General features: G+C 41.9%; 2 protein-coding genes across 2 annotated transcripts; one reads left to right on the top strand and one right to left on the bottom strand.

The window, feature by feature from the left end:
• Positions 1-203: 203 nt before the first annotated feature.
• Positions 204-4,097, bottom strand: mrps24 (mitochondrial ribosomal protein S24). Its single transcript, XM_036140624.1, has 5 exons — positions 3,971-4,097; positions 3,819-3,888; positions 2,655-2,732; positions 2,256-2,367; positions 204-560 (listed from the first exon to the last, which is right to left on the bottom strand). Exons 2-5 carry the CDS (start codon positions 3,858-3,860, stop codon positions 277-279), a joined length of 516 nt encoding a protein of 171 aa, XP_035996517.1. The 5' UTR covers positions 3,861-3,888; positions 3,971-4,097; the 3' UTR covers positions 204-276.
• Positions 4,098-5,557: 1,460 nt separating this feature from the next.
• Positions 5,558-14,498, top strand: nudcd3 (NudC domain containing 3). Its single transcript, XM_036140622.1, has 6 exons — positions 5,558-5,940; positions 8,819-9,147; positions 11,627-11,759; positions 11,860-12,003; positions 12,087-12,275; positions 14,376-14,498. The coding sequence occupies exons 1-6, from the start codon at positions 5,743-5,745 to the stop codon at positions 14,484-14,486; spliced, it is 1,104 nt and encodes a 367-aa protein (XP_035996515.1). The 5' UTR covers positions 5,558-5,742; the 3' UTR covers positions 14,487-14,498.
• Positions 14,499-15,168: the final 670 nt, after the last annotated feature.

The following is a 15,168-nucleotide window of genomic DNA, read 5'->3' as shown; positions in this document are numbered from 1 at the left end:
TCCTTAAAAGCACAAATATGCTTTTTCTCATTGAACAAACTACAAAATGCAGCCTAATATTGTCTCAGTCTAAAAATGTTTTACTTAACGTAAAGCTCATAATCATGGGCTCAGTGCTTCGCCACCATTAAAGAGATGAAAGGCATACCAAGATATATCTTAAGAGCCTTTTCAGTAGCATTTTTGGTATGTCCAAAGCTTGCTTTACTCTGTCATGGTCATTTTTATTCAAGATAGCTTTGAACTCAAACATAAAAAACAAACATTGTAGTTCTGTCAGATATACTTGTACACAGCTTTAGACTGCAGAGTCTGAATTTCTAGCTTTACGGGGCATTTATAGAAGTGGGAAAGCAGCGACTCTGAATATCCGATCAAAAAATAAAACTTCTGCGGCGGCATCTTCTGTAGCATCAGAGCGCACACGATGAGCGCGTTTCCACGCCGTTTGATCACAACCTCGTCGGCCAGGCAGCCGTGGAAGGTGCCGAACATGAACTTCCGGATGAAGACGTCCTCCATAGTTCTCTCGGCCGCCCCTCCCTCTCCTTTGAGGTTACCTGTCAGAGTAAGAGGAGAGGAGAGTGAAACTGAAACATACGAGTTCAGCAAGAAAAAATGTCACACTAGGCTACAGGTAGAAGGATCTCTTCACAAGCTTTTAATAAAACTTTATACTGATGGTTGATTTTTGCTTTTGCAACAAATTACAGTGTGCAACTATATAAAACAGATTATTTTAAATTATTCTGCAAATATCAGAAAAAGCTCCAAATTTTTTGCTTGTTTAGCAACGATTGATTTTTTTTTTTTTTATTTTTGTATTGCGATTATTGACCCCTTGTACTAATTTAGTTATGGTGTATGTAGTATGTTATGGAACTACCAAAATTAGTATTACAACCATTCTGATGTTTTAAGAGATCCTTTAATCTGACAACATATTTCACATCATCTCAGAACTTTCTGCTAGCTGCCTGTAGAAGGCAGAGTCTTTTTGAAATGAGAATTGAAAACAATAAAACAATAAAATATTTCATGGGCTGGTGATTGATCCCTTCACCACTTTATGCGTTGGTACTTTCAGTCATTTTCAACCTGACTTTAAGGGGAATTAAACTGAACCCTTTTCCATAAAACAAGTAAGCAACAACTGAAAGAAGTTCCCCTTAATCCACTTAATCTACTGTAAATAAATTAGGCGTATGGTTCCAGTTAAACAATATTCTGCAGAAAATATTCAGCAAATTGACCAGAAAGACAGAAACTGTACAGGGTTGCTGCTGAATTTGTTCGGTATGCACCAGATACTTGTTGGTTTTGAAACTATATATTTTAGTTTAGAATAATTCTTTACTCATCCCCCAGTATAACATTCAATTGTAATATCAGCAAATCGATGGGCAAACGGAAGCACATAGCTGCACATTACAAGCAATTATAATGATAAGGATTGCATGAAATAAAGGATATTAACCCTAATACTAAGTGATATCTGGTCTACTGTTTTGCCAAACAGATAAGTGACACTTAAATGATGTATTTCTCTAAGCGAGGGCTCAATCGTCCCCTAGTTATTGGTTCTGCCCTAATTAAAGAAGTTAGTGTTAAGTCTGTCATCATATTTTTTGCTCTTAATCAGACATAAGCCTCCAAAAAAATGGTGCCATGATATCGAAAATGGGTATTTTTCCTACTATCGGTATCGAGGTTGAAATGTTAGTATCGTGTCTCCTCTAATGCCAATAAACAAGAATTATCTGCGGTAGGTCACTTACAGCTGTTTAGGTTTGATCAGGGTTCTAATCAGTCATATTTCACAAGAGTCAACTGGCTCAGAGGGACTAGAAGTGAAAAAGATGTAAGACAGAAAATAATACAGTATTGAATTAAAATAGATTTGCTGAAGAGGGGAACCAGCCTTCCTGCAACCCTGCATGGAAAAGTGGGTATAGAGGATGGATGGATGGATGGATGGATGGATATAAGAGTTGCTAATGTTATAGTAGCTATTCGTTTCCATAAACCCTGGAAACGCGTAAATAGCATGCGGATAAAGACTTTTAGCACATAGGAAGAGAGCTAAAGGCCACGTGAGAGTGTGAAAGGGCTATGAACTAGTTAAGAGGCAAATTGCCCAGGTGCAATTTCAGGAATATATTGCGGGCAAAAATATTTTTCCGGTTTGCATTTAAGTATTTTTAGTCTGTGGATTTATGCTAAAATCGAGCGTTGGCCCATTCTGTTCTGCTCACTGGCATGTTGAGACAGCCATCCTTTGCGGTGGGCGATTTGATGAGGATGATGCGCTTGCTCGTAGGTCAGCGGTTGGTCTCCTTTGCCGATCCGGATCCGAGCGGCTCGGTTCTGCAAAGAGCGAGACAGCAGACAGCAGAATGCTTTAAGACTATGTCAGCACCACCTCCTTTAGGGAGTACACCTTATTCCCAACAGGTGAGGAAAACAACACAAGGATGGAAAGGAATTCTTGTCAACACAACCTAACAGAACTTTCACTACAGCATGTAACTGGCATTTTATTATGACCACAGAAAATAGTGTCAAGCTAAAAAAAAAAAAAACAACAGGCTATGACATTTTTCAACAAGGTAAAGAAGCCTAAAGCAACAGAATACATGGATGACAGTCTTTACCTTGAAGCACACTGAAGTTACATGGAGGCCTCTGCTTTCAAAGGAGCTGTACAGCACACAAGACCGGCCCAACGCTGCCTGGAAAGAAGGGAGGAGATGATAAAAACACACCCAAGGTTCAGGATGAGGGCAGAATTACCATCCTAACTAAGGAAGAGTAACACATTTGCATCTTCCCAAAACAGAAGGGCTTTGAGACGCTCATCAAATCCACTGTATAACTGAACAATAAAGCCAAACCTCCAGTATCTAAAAGAAACATCATTAGTGAGACTTGCAAGTCCTCAATGCAGTCTGGACCACGTATGCACTATATTACAAATAAATGAATTGCTCACTCATCCAAATAATACAAGATCAGATGTTCTGATTGTTTTCATGCCCACAGGTGTATAGAATCCAGCACCCAGGCGTGCAGACTGCTTCTACAAACGTTTGTGAAAGAATGGATCATTCACAGGAGCTCAGTAAATTCCAGCATGGTACTGTGATTGCTACAGGTCATGGCAATAAAATGGTTGTTGTTACATTTATTTCGAAAATGTACATGCTCTAGAGATTTATGGATTTAAAAGGGACAGTTCACATCCATCCACATGTAGAGATTACCCCTCGGATGAGTTAGATTTAATCCTACAGCCTAAATTTCATCCAATATGCACTGCAGATAACAGGGGGTGTAAGAAGTTTCAGAATGAAGCCTTTTAATTATAGCAGGCAACTAGTGTTCCACCCTCTCTTAACTCCAGCTAGAGCCTGGTCAGCATAATATAATATAATATAATATAATATAATATAATATAATATAATATAATATAATAAAATATAATATAATATAATCATGGACTTAGTTTAGATGCGCAGTTAAAATAAAAACCAACTGCTTTTTAAAGGCTTTGCCCAGAAAATTGAAAGTATTTCTATCGTTTTTATTTCAATTAAGTGCAACGTCAAATATATGTATTTTAAGGTGTGGAAACGATGTTTTCAAAACCAAGACATCTTTAGCAATAAAGTTATTAAACAACCAAGTATCCGTCGTAGCATCATCTCTGTAGTAGCACAGAGACTACATGAGTACACAAAAATAGACTAAAAAGTAACTAGCAGGAGATATAACGTTTAAATAGTCCAAGTATTTAGATGTTTTCATCATTTTCTTACCAGCAGCCTGGCGCTCCCTGAGAAGCTCAAGGACGCCGCCATGTTTCCGTAGATTCGGATGTAAACGGACCTATAATTAAATCGAAATAAATGATTTCACCACTCCTGGGAAAGGGATAGAGTGATATAATAATGAAATAATAATAAAATACCTCGTGAAACAAATCAGTTAATGTTCTTTCCTCCAGAAACGTTTAGGGTCAACCTGGAGCTGGAACTTGCAGGCGACCACTGGTTCCCATCGGACCGAAGAGGAGACGTACAAACAGGAAGTGAGATTTCTTTTCAAAATAAGGCAAATAAAATCCTGAAGAATTTTGTAAACTTTTTCACACACACACACACACACACACACACACACACACACACACACACACACACACAAAAATGCTTTTGATAAAAAGTTAAAAGTGAATTCATTTAAATTAAAATGACGTTTTAATGAAATAGGAATTTTGTTATTACAATTTGACCTACATATTTATGCTTTTTTTCCCACCATAACACTCTCCTTTCACATCCTGGAAAATAAAATGATGTGTGCCAGACATTTCACCGATGTGCGTCCCTCCACTCCAAAGATATTAGCAAGAGTATTTTTCTGAGGCAAGATTTTCGTTTCACCAGCAAATAGCTTGTTTTACCCCAGAGACTGCAACTTAGATGATCCTAAACTGTAATATGTGCCTTAAGACAATTTAACTGACATGTCTATGGAAGATCCTTCTCATCAACTGCATTTGGACTCCACAGAATAAACAATCAATATGGGCCTACTTAATTTTATAAGTTTATCAGTTGTTGTTGTTGGTTTTTTTTTTTTTTTTTTTTTTTTTTTTTTTTTACATTTTATTAAACTTCATGCTACATTTACAAGCTATAGGTAGACTGCTTTAGAGTATCTAAAAATGTACCTCAACTGTGCCCATGTAGAATAGGCTACAGTACAGATCAGTCAAAAATGCACCATTATGAGTCAGTCAGCCAATGGAAATAATTAACTACTAATTGATTGATAAAATTTTAGTATATGTGCAAAATAAACACTGTGTAATGATTATGTATTTGATGCCTTTAGTTATTGTCTAGTTGTATATAAAGCAAAAAGTGTCTCAGCTGGTTTATCCCACCGGCATTACATCCATGTAATGCTTATTAGTTACTGTACGCTCAGCTGTCACATAGAACATATCCCACTGGGAGCGGACCCAGAACTCAGATGAGGGACTACATAGCACAACAGCTTCACTGCATTGGTAACTATGAAAAATTGTTGATGAATTTTATTAATAAACTCCTGAAAGTGTATAAAACCTAATGTAGCATACGACTTCATTTGTGTTTAATATTAAGGGCTTCATATTGTGCTAGACTGTTGTTAATATATAGTTTTATAAAATGTTGCGATAAAAAGAAACAAAATACTTCAATACACCAAGTGTATTGTAGATGTAATACGAGTAGATCTACATTCCTGTCATTTGAAGTATATGGAACCCTGGCCCACCCGCAGGATTTCTCTGCATCCAAAAAAAAGCTAAAACAAACAAACAAACAAACAAACAAAAACAAAAACAAACAAAAAAAAAACAATTTCACTTCTGTTCAGACGTTGAAGCCCAGGTCCGGTTGTTTTATTGTTAAACTTTTTCTTTTCTTTTTTTTTTTTGGATTGATCATCACACCCAGACAACTCAGACTCTTTGCCAACATTCTGCACTCAGAAGCCCGTGGAGAACACCAGACCTTTATTTTGAAACCCCCAAACCGGAAGCAGCGGCATTGTTCTCGAAAGAGCAAAAACATCGGCAAAGAAAGCTCAACTCGCCCCACTTGTGGTCGAAGTTCTGCGTCCCGCCGGGCTCTGGCTGTCGGTGTGAATCCTCCTCCGGTTGGTTGACAGGCGGAATCACCGACAGGTGGGATGGCGTCGCCGCTGGAGATGACGGAGATGTACGACAACGCGCTGTTGGGGATCCTGCAGCACGTCGGGAACATCCAGGACTTCCTGCAGGTCTACTTTGGCTTTCTGTACCGAAAGACGGACTTTTACCGGCTGCTGTCTGGCCCCGACGACAGGATGGGCTTCCCCCCGGGAGTGGCGGAGAAGATGGTGCTCAAGGTGAAGCTTGTCAACCCGTTAGCCGGTGGGCCGCCAGGGCAACAGGCAGCGGGGCTGGTGGAGGTTAACCTGGGGGTGTCTTTGAAGCTACATGGCTTCAGAGCAGCCGCAAATATTCAATACACACCTACTGGAATTTAAAAATCCAAATATTCTTTGCAAGTTAGTAAGAAACCAACCTTACATTAAAGTTAACGAGTTAGATCTATATATTTACATCCACTTTTTTTATTCATAGCAGCTCGTCTGAGTCAGTTATAGTGTTAAAAACAAGGTTTTGTTGTTTTATAATGATCGACCTGGATGTGTTTTGGGGATATTGCGCCATCATAGAAAGTGGCGCACAGATGTTAAGTAGGACTCACAGATGTTGATTAGGACTCACAGATGTTAAGTAGGATGCACAGATGTTAAGTATGATGCACAGATGTTGAGTAGGACTCACAGATGTTAAGTCGGACTCACAGATGTTGAGTAGGACGCACAGATGTTGAGTAGGATTCACAGATGTTGAGTAGGACGCACAGATGTTGAGTAGGACTCACAGATGTTGAGTAGGACGCACAGATGTTGAGTAGGATTCACAGATGTTGAGTAGGACGCACAGATGTTGAGTAGGACTCACAGATGTTGAGTAGGACGCACAGATGTTAAGTAGGATGCACAGATGTTAAGTAGGATGCACAGATGTTAAGTAGGACACACAGATGTTAAGTAGGACGCACAGATGTTGAGCAGGACTCACAGATGTTGAGCAGGACGCACAGATGTTAAGTAGGACTCACAGATGTTGAGTAGGACTCACAGATGTTGAGTAGGACTCACAGATGTTAAGTAGGACTCATAGATGTTGAGTAGGACGCACAGATGTTGAGTAGGACTCACAGATGTTGAGTAGGACTCACAGATGTTGAGTAGGACGCACAGATGTTGAGTAGGATTCACAGATGTTGAGCAGGACTCAGATGTTGAGCAGGATGCACAGATGTTAAGTAGGACTCACAGATGTTAAGTAGGACGCACAGATGTTAAGTAGGACTCACAGATGTTGAGTAGGACTCACAGATGTTGAGCAGGACTCACAGATGTTGAGCAGGACTCACAGATGTTGAGCAGGACTCACAGATGTTAAGTAGGACTCAGATGTTGAGCAGGACTCACAGGTGTTGAGTAGGATGCACAGATGTTGAGTAGTACTCACAGATGTTGAGTAGGACGCACAGATGTTGAGCAGGACTCACAGATGTTAAGTAGGACGCACAGATGTTAAGTAGGACTCACAGATGTTGAGTAGGACTCACAGATGTTGAGCAGGACTCACAGATGTTGAGCAGGACTCACAGATGTTAAGTAGGACTCACAGATGTTGAGCAGGACTCACAGATGTTGAGCAGGACTCACAGATGTTAAGTAGGACTCAGATGTTGAGCAGGACTCACAGATGTTGAGTAGGATGCACAGATGTTGAGTAGTACTCACAGATGTTGAGCAGGATGCACAGGTGTTGAGCAGGACTCACAGATGTTGAGTAGGATGCACAGATGTTGAGTAGTACTCACAGATGTTGAGTAGGACGCACAGATGTTGAGTAGGATGCACAGATGTTGAGTAGTACTCACAGATGTTGAGTAGTACTCACAGATGTTGAGTAGGACGCACAGATGTTGAGCAGGACTCGTCTCTGAGCAGATGTGATCTGGAACGTTGGCTTGTTCCTCAGGGTGAGGTTGAGCGTCTCCAGCCTCTAACAGATGTTCCTCCAGGATTGCTCTGTGTTCAGGTCACAGCATCCTCCCACTCTGACCAGCTTCCCTGTTTCACTGTGGGAGTGGTGCGTTCAGGAACATGTCCACTGTTGGTTCTCTGCCACGCGTGGCACCTTGAATTTGGGCCCAAGGCTTCACTGTTGGTCTCATCTCACCAGACGTTTGCTGCTTTCCCTACACGCTTATAAAGCCAGAAGCACTCCTTATGGCTTTATATCCACAATGGATTCTTTTGGGTGGCTCTTCACATGAAGGACACGTTTGTGGGGTGGACAACTAATAGTTCTATTAACAGCGTCTCCTACCCGAGCTGTGGTTCTCTGCAGCTCCTCCAGAGTCACTGTGAGCCTCTTGCTTGCTCGGCCGACTTGTCAGTTTAGGACGGACATGTCTTAGTGGATTTGCTGTCACACGCTACGCTGAGATTAAAGTTTATAATAATGGACTCTATTTAATGGTCAGAGGACTTCTTATTTTATCCAGAAGTACCCGAGCCAGGGGGACTGGATACATACGGTACATTTTCCACGCTTTTCACATCACCCTTTGTAAAACATTCTGAAAGCCAAGCATCGTCTCCCTTCCATTTCACAATCATTCACTGCTTAGTGTCGATCTATGGCCTAAATATATGTATATATTATATATATATATATATATATATATATATATATATAGACCACTAAGAATGTAAATGAGACATTTACATTCCTATTTCCTTTTTTGTATTTTTATTTTTTTGGTATTCTTTTTGATCCATTGTATATATGAAGACTCACTGGATATAACTGAATGCACCTTCCCTACTCTGCACCTTCTTGTATGAGCCGATGTGACGAGTGAATTTCTCCATTGTGAGATCAATAAAGACTATCTTATCTTATCTTAAAGGGCTAATAAAATGTGATGGCTGTGGCTGTAATGCAACAACAGGTGAAAAAAGTGGTAGATGATGAAACCTTTTCTAAGGCATTATAATCTGTCTCTCGTTGCTAATCCTTTTATCGGCGACTCCCAGGACTGTTGCCTCCACCAACCGTAACGCACAGCAGCCCCACCACTTCCCCTACCCCCTGGTCCTGTGCTCTGACGGACCCTCGTTCTCTCTTCAGACATTTAGGCTGTTCGAGAAGCTGGCCGAGCAGGACAGGGAGAGGGCGCTGAGCGAGCGGCAGAAGAGACAGGAGAGTGTGCGCGCTCCTCCTGCAGCCCAGGAGCTGGAGGTGGCCTCTGAGCCCTGCGAGGCCACGCCAGAGGAAGGCGGTGCAGAGCCCTCGCAGAAGGACAGTGCGTCCTCAGATACAGGCCGAGCCTCCACTCCTGCAGCCCCAGACGCTTCTGTGAGCTCTGAAGGCGGTGGCAGCGGCAGCGGCAGCAGCAGGGGACCAGAGGCTGCGGCAGGTCAAGCAGCAGCAGACAACCGTGCAGCATCAGCAGACAGGTGAGTACTCACACCAGGGCCCTGCAACCTGTGGCTCTTTGGACCTTCCACAGTGGCTCTTAATAACTTTGGCTACAAATTCTACTTTTATTATGGTAATGTAAAAATGATAATAATTTTTTTTCTCCGAATAATTGCTTTTAATTGTCAGAACAGAATGATGGTAAAAGTGGCAGCAATATTTAATTTTAAATCAATATTTTTTCATTATGTTTTTTTTTATATCATTATCCACAAATATCCCGCCCATCCTCTTTTTTTTAAACCTCAAAATAGACAGCATATTTCCTACAGTAGATCTTTATGAAAAATGATAACTTGTCTTTTTTCAAAAGGCCAGGCAACATTAGCGCCTCTTAACGAGTTTAATTTAACTGGACTGTAGGCAAAATGTCTCTTTAGACGGTAAAGGTTGCAGACCCCTGACCCACACCAGTGTGCCAGTTAACACACGGGATCTCCGTTGCATTTCTGCAGCAGTTGGGCTGGAGTTCCTAAAAGTGATGGAAACTTTCTCAGTAGGTCACAACTGCAAGCACTGCTTCTCAAGTGTATAGGTACATCTCACTGGATTCCATGAGTATTTGAAGATTATGGCTCACAGATGATCAAATTAAAATATTGTATAAGATCAATAAGTAAAAATCTAGTTTTAAAACTGTGCTCCATTTGCACCTCCACACCACGCTGTATAAGTGCAGCGTGGTGTGTAGGCGATCTGTCTGTGGCTCTGCGTAGGTGTTCTGGAAGCCCAGCTTGCTTTGTTAGCTGCCTTCAGGTCATCTGCCTTGTTGGGTCTGGTGTCTCTCATCTAGGAGGAATCTCAATGGGGTTCAGCTCAGGGGAGTTTGCTGGCCAATCCAGAACACTACCAGCATGGTCATTGGACCGGCTTTTGTGCCCCCATTTTAAAGCCTAAAAATAGAAATAAAGTTAAGAGGGGCTACTTCATTTCAACTTAAGAATACATTTCAACTGTATATTTTTAGTGGCTGTGATGTTTCCAAGCGTCTTCCAGGTTTTCAGCTTGACTCTAGAAAACGATTTAACTTAATAGGAGCAAGGGCAAATACGGCTGGTGACGAAGAGCAGACTCATCTGACCGGGCCATAATTGACGTGTCCCAGACACGACATCAGATTAGCCATGAGTATCTTTTGTAGTCTGCATTTCTATTCAAGGCATACCCGAATGAGCCCTAAAAGGAACGTAAAAGCCAAAGTGCAGCTCCTTCCTTTTCCATGGGAAAGCTGAAGCCCCTGAAGTTCCTTCTCATTGCCTCACACTGCCCTCAAGTGGCAGCAACGCGCTACAACAGCTAGAAACGTCCTCTGTGGCAGCTGGACAAGATCCAGTCTGACTGGGACTCCCAGGTGTCCACCTGAGCCGTCAGAGTGTTTGCTCAGTGATCAGTAACATCTGCCCGTGTGTTCCTGTCACATCGCTGCGTCTACATGTGCTGTAATCGTTCAGTTTCAGCTCAAAAAAGGTGACGTGGTTAAAACCAAGCCACGTGAGGTGACGGGCCAATCGTTGGCGTACTAACCATTTGGCCTCATGGCGCCGTCTAAACCAGGGGTGTCAAACTCATTTTGGTTTAGGGGCCGCATTCAGCTTAATCTGATCTCAAGAGGGCCACAAGAGTAAACTCATTGCAAGATTAAATAGAACTAATAAATGTGGACTTGTTGTTGATTTTTATATTAAGTTAATTTCACTTTTACACAATATATTATGAATAACCTCAGCGTTTTTAAGAAAAGTATGTGCAATTTCAACAATACTTTTACTCAGTTAAACATTTACTTAAGTGCATTATGCATAAGAACTGATCACAGTGATTGTACAATGTTGAAAAACATTTATTCACATTTTTTGGAACTTAAAAACACTGTCCTGCATGACAAAATACAACAAACAGATAAAAATTAAGAAATGATTTGAATTTTTCCACACCTGAAGCTTAATCTGCTAATTAAAACACAGCGCCCCTCGTGGACAATATAGGAACTGCAGATTATTTTCAATTAAACAAAGTACATGTTTTTTTTCAATAATTGTTTTATCATTCTCTCCTTTATCTCCTCTTCTTACCTTTTCTTTTTTCTTCTTGTTCTTCCTTTCCTCTCCTACTTTCCCATTGTAGTGTCCATATCATTTGAGATATTCCCCGCATGAATCATAATAAAACTATGCACATTCATAAATCAAGCGGAGCACTATGGCAAAAGCCATACTGCTCCACTTGTGAAAGTCAAATCTGATGAGCTCTTTTTGGCATTAAGACAACAATTCTTATTGCCACATTGCCAGACAGGACACTGGGGGAAAAAAAAATAAATTTTTTTTTTTTAATAATGACAATGCATTTAGCCACAGGGCCGGACTAAATTGTTCGGCGGGCCGGATCCGGCCCGCGGGCCGTATGTTTGACACCCCTGGTCTAAACGATCTTGGCTTGTGTGAATCTGCGTTTCAGACCTCAGAACGAGTTCCAGGCCGACCCTGACAGCTACAACGGCGCGGTGAGGGAAAACTACAGCTGGTCCCAGGACTACACAGACGTGGAGGTGCGCGTCTTCGTGCCTAAGACGGTGGTGAAGGGCAGACAGGTGAGCACGGCACATTGGACCTCCTGGCTTGGCCGGAGGTTTCCCCCCCATCCCCCCATCCCCCCGCCGCCGCGCTGACTGCAGCCGCTGCCGTCCCCAGGTCAGTGTCGGCCTGCAGAGCGGCGGCCTGCGGGTGAGCGTGAGAGACGGAGCGGAGGAGAAGGTGCTGATGGAGGGAGAGTTCACCCACAAGATAAACACCGAGGACTCCCTGTGGAGCTTGGAACCCGGGCAGTGCGTGCTCGTAAGTCCCCGCACGTGCTCTCACAGCTGTGGATTAGTCGGCCGCATGCGCTGACGCGGCACCTCCATGTGCTCGACCCGCAGCTGTCTCTCAACAAGACCTCCGAGGTGTGGTGGAACGCGGTGCTGAAAGGCGAAAAGGAGATCGACATCAACCAGATCAACCGCGAGCGCTCCATGGCGACGGTGGACGAGGAGGAGCACGCCGTTCTGGACAGGCTCACCTTCGACTACCACCAGAAGCAGCAGGGGAAGCCGCAGAGCCACGAGATGGTGAGGGAGAGGATGATGTAGTCAATGGACACCCATGTTGCCCCTTTTAAGGAATCAGGACAATCTTGTTTGAAAGTAAACTGATGATACGGTCAAAACCTACACAGAATTTATAGTGATCTGTATGATAAAATAATAAAACAGCTCAAATCTTTTTAATTCGAACACATTTAAGGCCAAATTAGTTTTAAATCACTTCCCTGTTTTCAGTATTTCAGTAGAGTAGTTTGTCTGTGTTCACCTTTTATTGTAATATTACATTTTATTTATAAGCGCCTTAAGATCGCCATCAGCAATTGTCAATGAATATTTTAACACTGCCAGATTTGGTTAAAGTTGACTTTGTGCAATAACAAAGTGTGCTACGTAATGTGGCATAACGTCTACGGCCCTGGGAATATATGGGCTGACTAGAAAACATGATCAGTCAAATGGATTATTTTTGCTTTAACCCCTGATTTATTACTTCATAAACACACAAAAGTACATAAAATAAGTAGCGCTAAGTACAGAGCGTCAGAGTCAGTACAGAGTCAGTTTTTTGGGTGATGTCAGTATGTTTTGAGCCAATACCAATACTGATGGAAAATTCAAATGCAGTACACTAGTTCAACATGAGGAGGGCGCCCCACATGCAGATTTAGGCACAAAAGCAGGATTCCAACAGTAATTTGTCAAATATAATGATCAGGACATGTAGACAACACTGTTCCACATCCATGTACACAGGTTATTAGCACAAAAAGTCGATTTGGGGGTGAGTTGCCCTTTAAAGGGGACATGTCATGTTTTTCTGTTCTTCCTTTTTACACTAAAATCATTCAGGTGTGGTCTATATAAAGTGGAAGGGCGATGCTGTGGTCTGAATGCATCGTCAGTATAGCCCCACAGTCCCCTTTTTTCCACTTGTGCTGAGGTGTGGCTAAGAGCAACTCGTTTTGGTTCTGTTTCTTTAAATCTAAAGGAGCTTTTGATTTGGGACAGTCCACAGCCAATTATGACTTGCACATAGGGGTGGGCATTTATCATATTGTTTATCGTTATCGTGAAAAATTTCTTATCGAGATAATAATATGGCTTTATCGTGACAATAAATTCCAGAAAGTGGTGTCTCAGAACCACCAGTATTGTAATTTTCCTTGAGAGCAGTAATGCATATCAGTAAATTGAAAAAAAAAAAAAACTTACAGAAGACTGCAAGATGCTGTAAATAGTCTTTTAGCATCACTTTTATCACAATAATACTTGCACACCCAGGTGGTATTTTAAAATTGATTGGGAATCATTCCGCCCACTACAAAGAACTGCGTGAATATTTCATTAAAAGCCCCCAAATTAAAATGACATTCATGCTGATGATGAGTGCATGTAAAGCTTTGACTGGAAGCTAACCTACACCGCGCCCTGCGGCCCGTGCTGCACCAATGTTCACTCTGAACCAGGTGATGGTGCCTTTCTACAACAAAAAGTCGACTTCAAATTAGGGCTGGACAATATAGAAAGAAGCATATCAATTAAATATAAATCATATTGATCCATATTGATAATTATCAACAAATTCAAAACATATATTTTGTGCAGCCCTGGCCATTTTATACAGTTGCTTAGTGACCTATTTTTAGATGCAGAATTCACAAACACTGAATTCAAACTCAACCAATTATTCAACCAACTTTTTACTAAAAAGAAAAAAACACCTGCTCTCTGTGCTCTTTGAAGGGGGCGGGGCTTGGTGCCTTGGTCTGCGTTTATGATTGGTTGGGAGGATGTAAGGACTGTTTATATTAACCTACATGACTAGAATGCATAAGGAAGGAAAACTGTTATTCTATTGAACTTTTTATTCACCCTTTTTTTCTATCATCGATATACATTTAATGATCGATATTTATTGTTATTGAATTATCGTCCAGCCCTACCTCAAAAGGTTCTGCTGGCTCATACTGTCTGGCCCAACCCAGGCGCCTATGGTGGAATTTTGTGGAAAACTCTGCAACAATCTGGGTTTTTATTTGTTGTGTTTATGTGTTGTGTAAAGGAAATGGGAATTTTAGGATAACGTGCAGTGTTTTTTTTTGTGTGTGTGTGTGTTTGTTTTAGAAAGTGCATGAGATGCTGAAGAAGGGCTGGGACGCAGAAGGCTCACCGTTCAAGGGGCAGCAGTTTGACCCGTCCATGTTTGACATCCCGCCCAGCGCCGTGCAGTTCTGAGACTCAGCCAAATACCAAGCCACTCCCGTTCATCTACAGGACGCGTCGCAGGGCAGCCAACATTTTCCTGGGACTGTCGGACCGCCACACATTTATGATCGCTGGCCGAGACGGGCGGAAGGAGAAGCCCGTCCGGATGTCAGACACCAGTCTGGCATCATGGGAGAATGAACGCGCGTCTTTGTTTGGTCACTGAGCCCCGCCGTGCCTATTTCTTTGTTTTCTGATTTCATTTGTCGTTACCCAGCTCCCTCACATTGCCCAACATACGTTCAACAGGCCGGTCAGGTTTCCTGCTAAATTCTCAACCAAAGTTTCAGGAGACTGAACACAGCCGGTATGCGCTCCTATCAGCGGAACCAAAGCGGAGGATGTCACAGAGATAACGTCTTTTTTTTTTTTCTTTCTTTCAGCGGCATGCTGCTTATTTAACTTTTTTTGTTGTCGGATCTCACCAGTTAAATGTCCAGCTAAAAACGACGAAATCTATCAATTTCTGTTTTGGCTTTAAAGCTCAGACGAAGACGAAGAGCCGCCAACGCTGTAGACACGTGGAAATCTGTCACGCCGAGAGAGATGTGAGCGGAGAGACGGCCTGACGGGATGACCGTTTGGTTTTGCAATGATTTGTGGAATAAAAAGATGTTGAATATGAAAGAAAAACACTTTAATCTTCATTTAC

The sequence above is a fragment of the Fundulus heteroclitus genome, chromosome 8, assembly GCF_011125445.2.
Source record: "Fundulus heteroclitus isolate FHET01 chromosome 8, MU-UCD_Fhet_4.1, whole genome shotgun sequence".
NCBI lineage: Eukaryota > Metazoa > Chordata > Actinopteri > Cyprinodontiformes > Fundulidae > Fundulus > Fundulus heteroclitus.
This window is presented reverse-complemented; position numbering and strand designations above follow the sequence as displayed.

Excerpts from the sequence above, each read along its gene's own strand:
- nudcd3 (XM_036140622.1), top strand. The coding sequence starts at position 5,743 with ATGGCGTCGCCGCTGGAGATGACGGAGATGTACGACAACGCGCTGTTG. Across the intron at positions 9,148-11,626 it reads CGTGCAGCATCAGCAGACAG|ACCTCAGAACGAGTTCCAGG; the intron begins GTGAGTACTCAC and ends TCTGCGTTTCAG. Across the intron at positions 12,004-12,086 it reads AACCCGGGCAGTGCGTGCTC|CTGTCTCTCAACAAGACCTC; the intron begins GTAAGTCCCCGC and ends CTCGACCCGCAG.
- mrps24 (XM_036140624.1), bottom strand. The coding sequence starts at position 3,860 with ATGGCGGCGTCCTTGAGCTTCTCAGGGAGCGCCAGGCTGCTG. Across the intron at positions 2,733-3,818 it reads CAGGGAGCGCCAGGCTGCTG|GCAGCGTTGGGCCGGTCTTG; the intron begins GTAAGAAAATGA and ends CCTTCTTTCCAG. Across the intron at positions 561-2,255 it reads ATGGCTGTCTCAACATGCCA|GTAACCTCAAAGGAGAGGGA; the intron begins GTGAGCAGAACA and ends TTACTCTGACAG.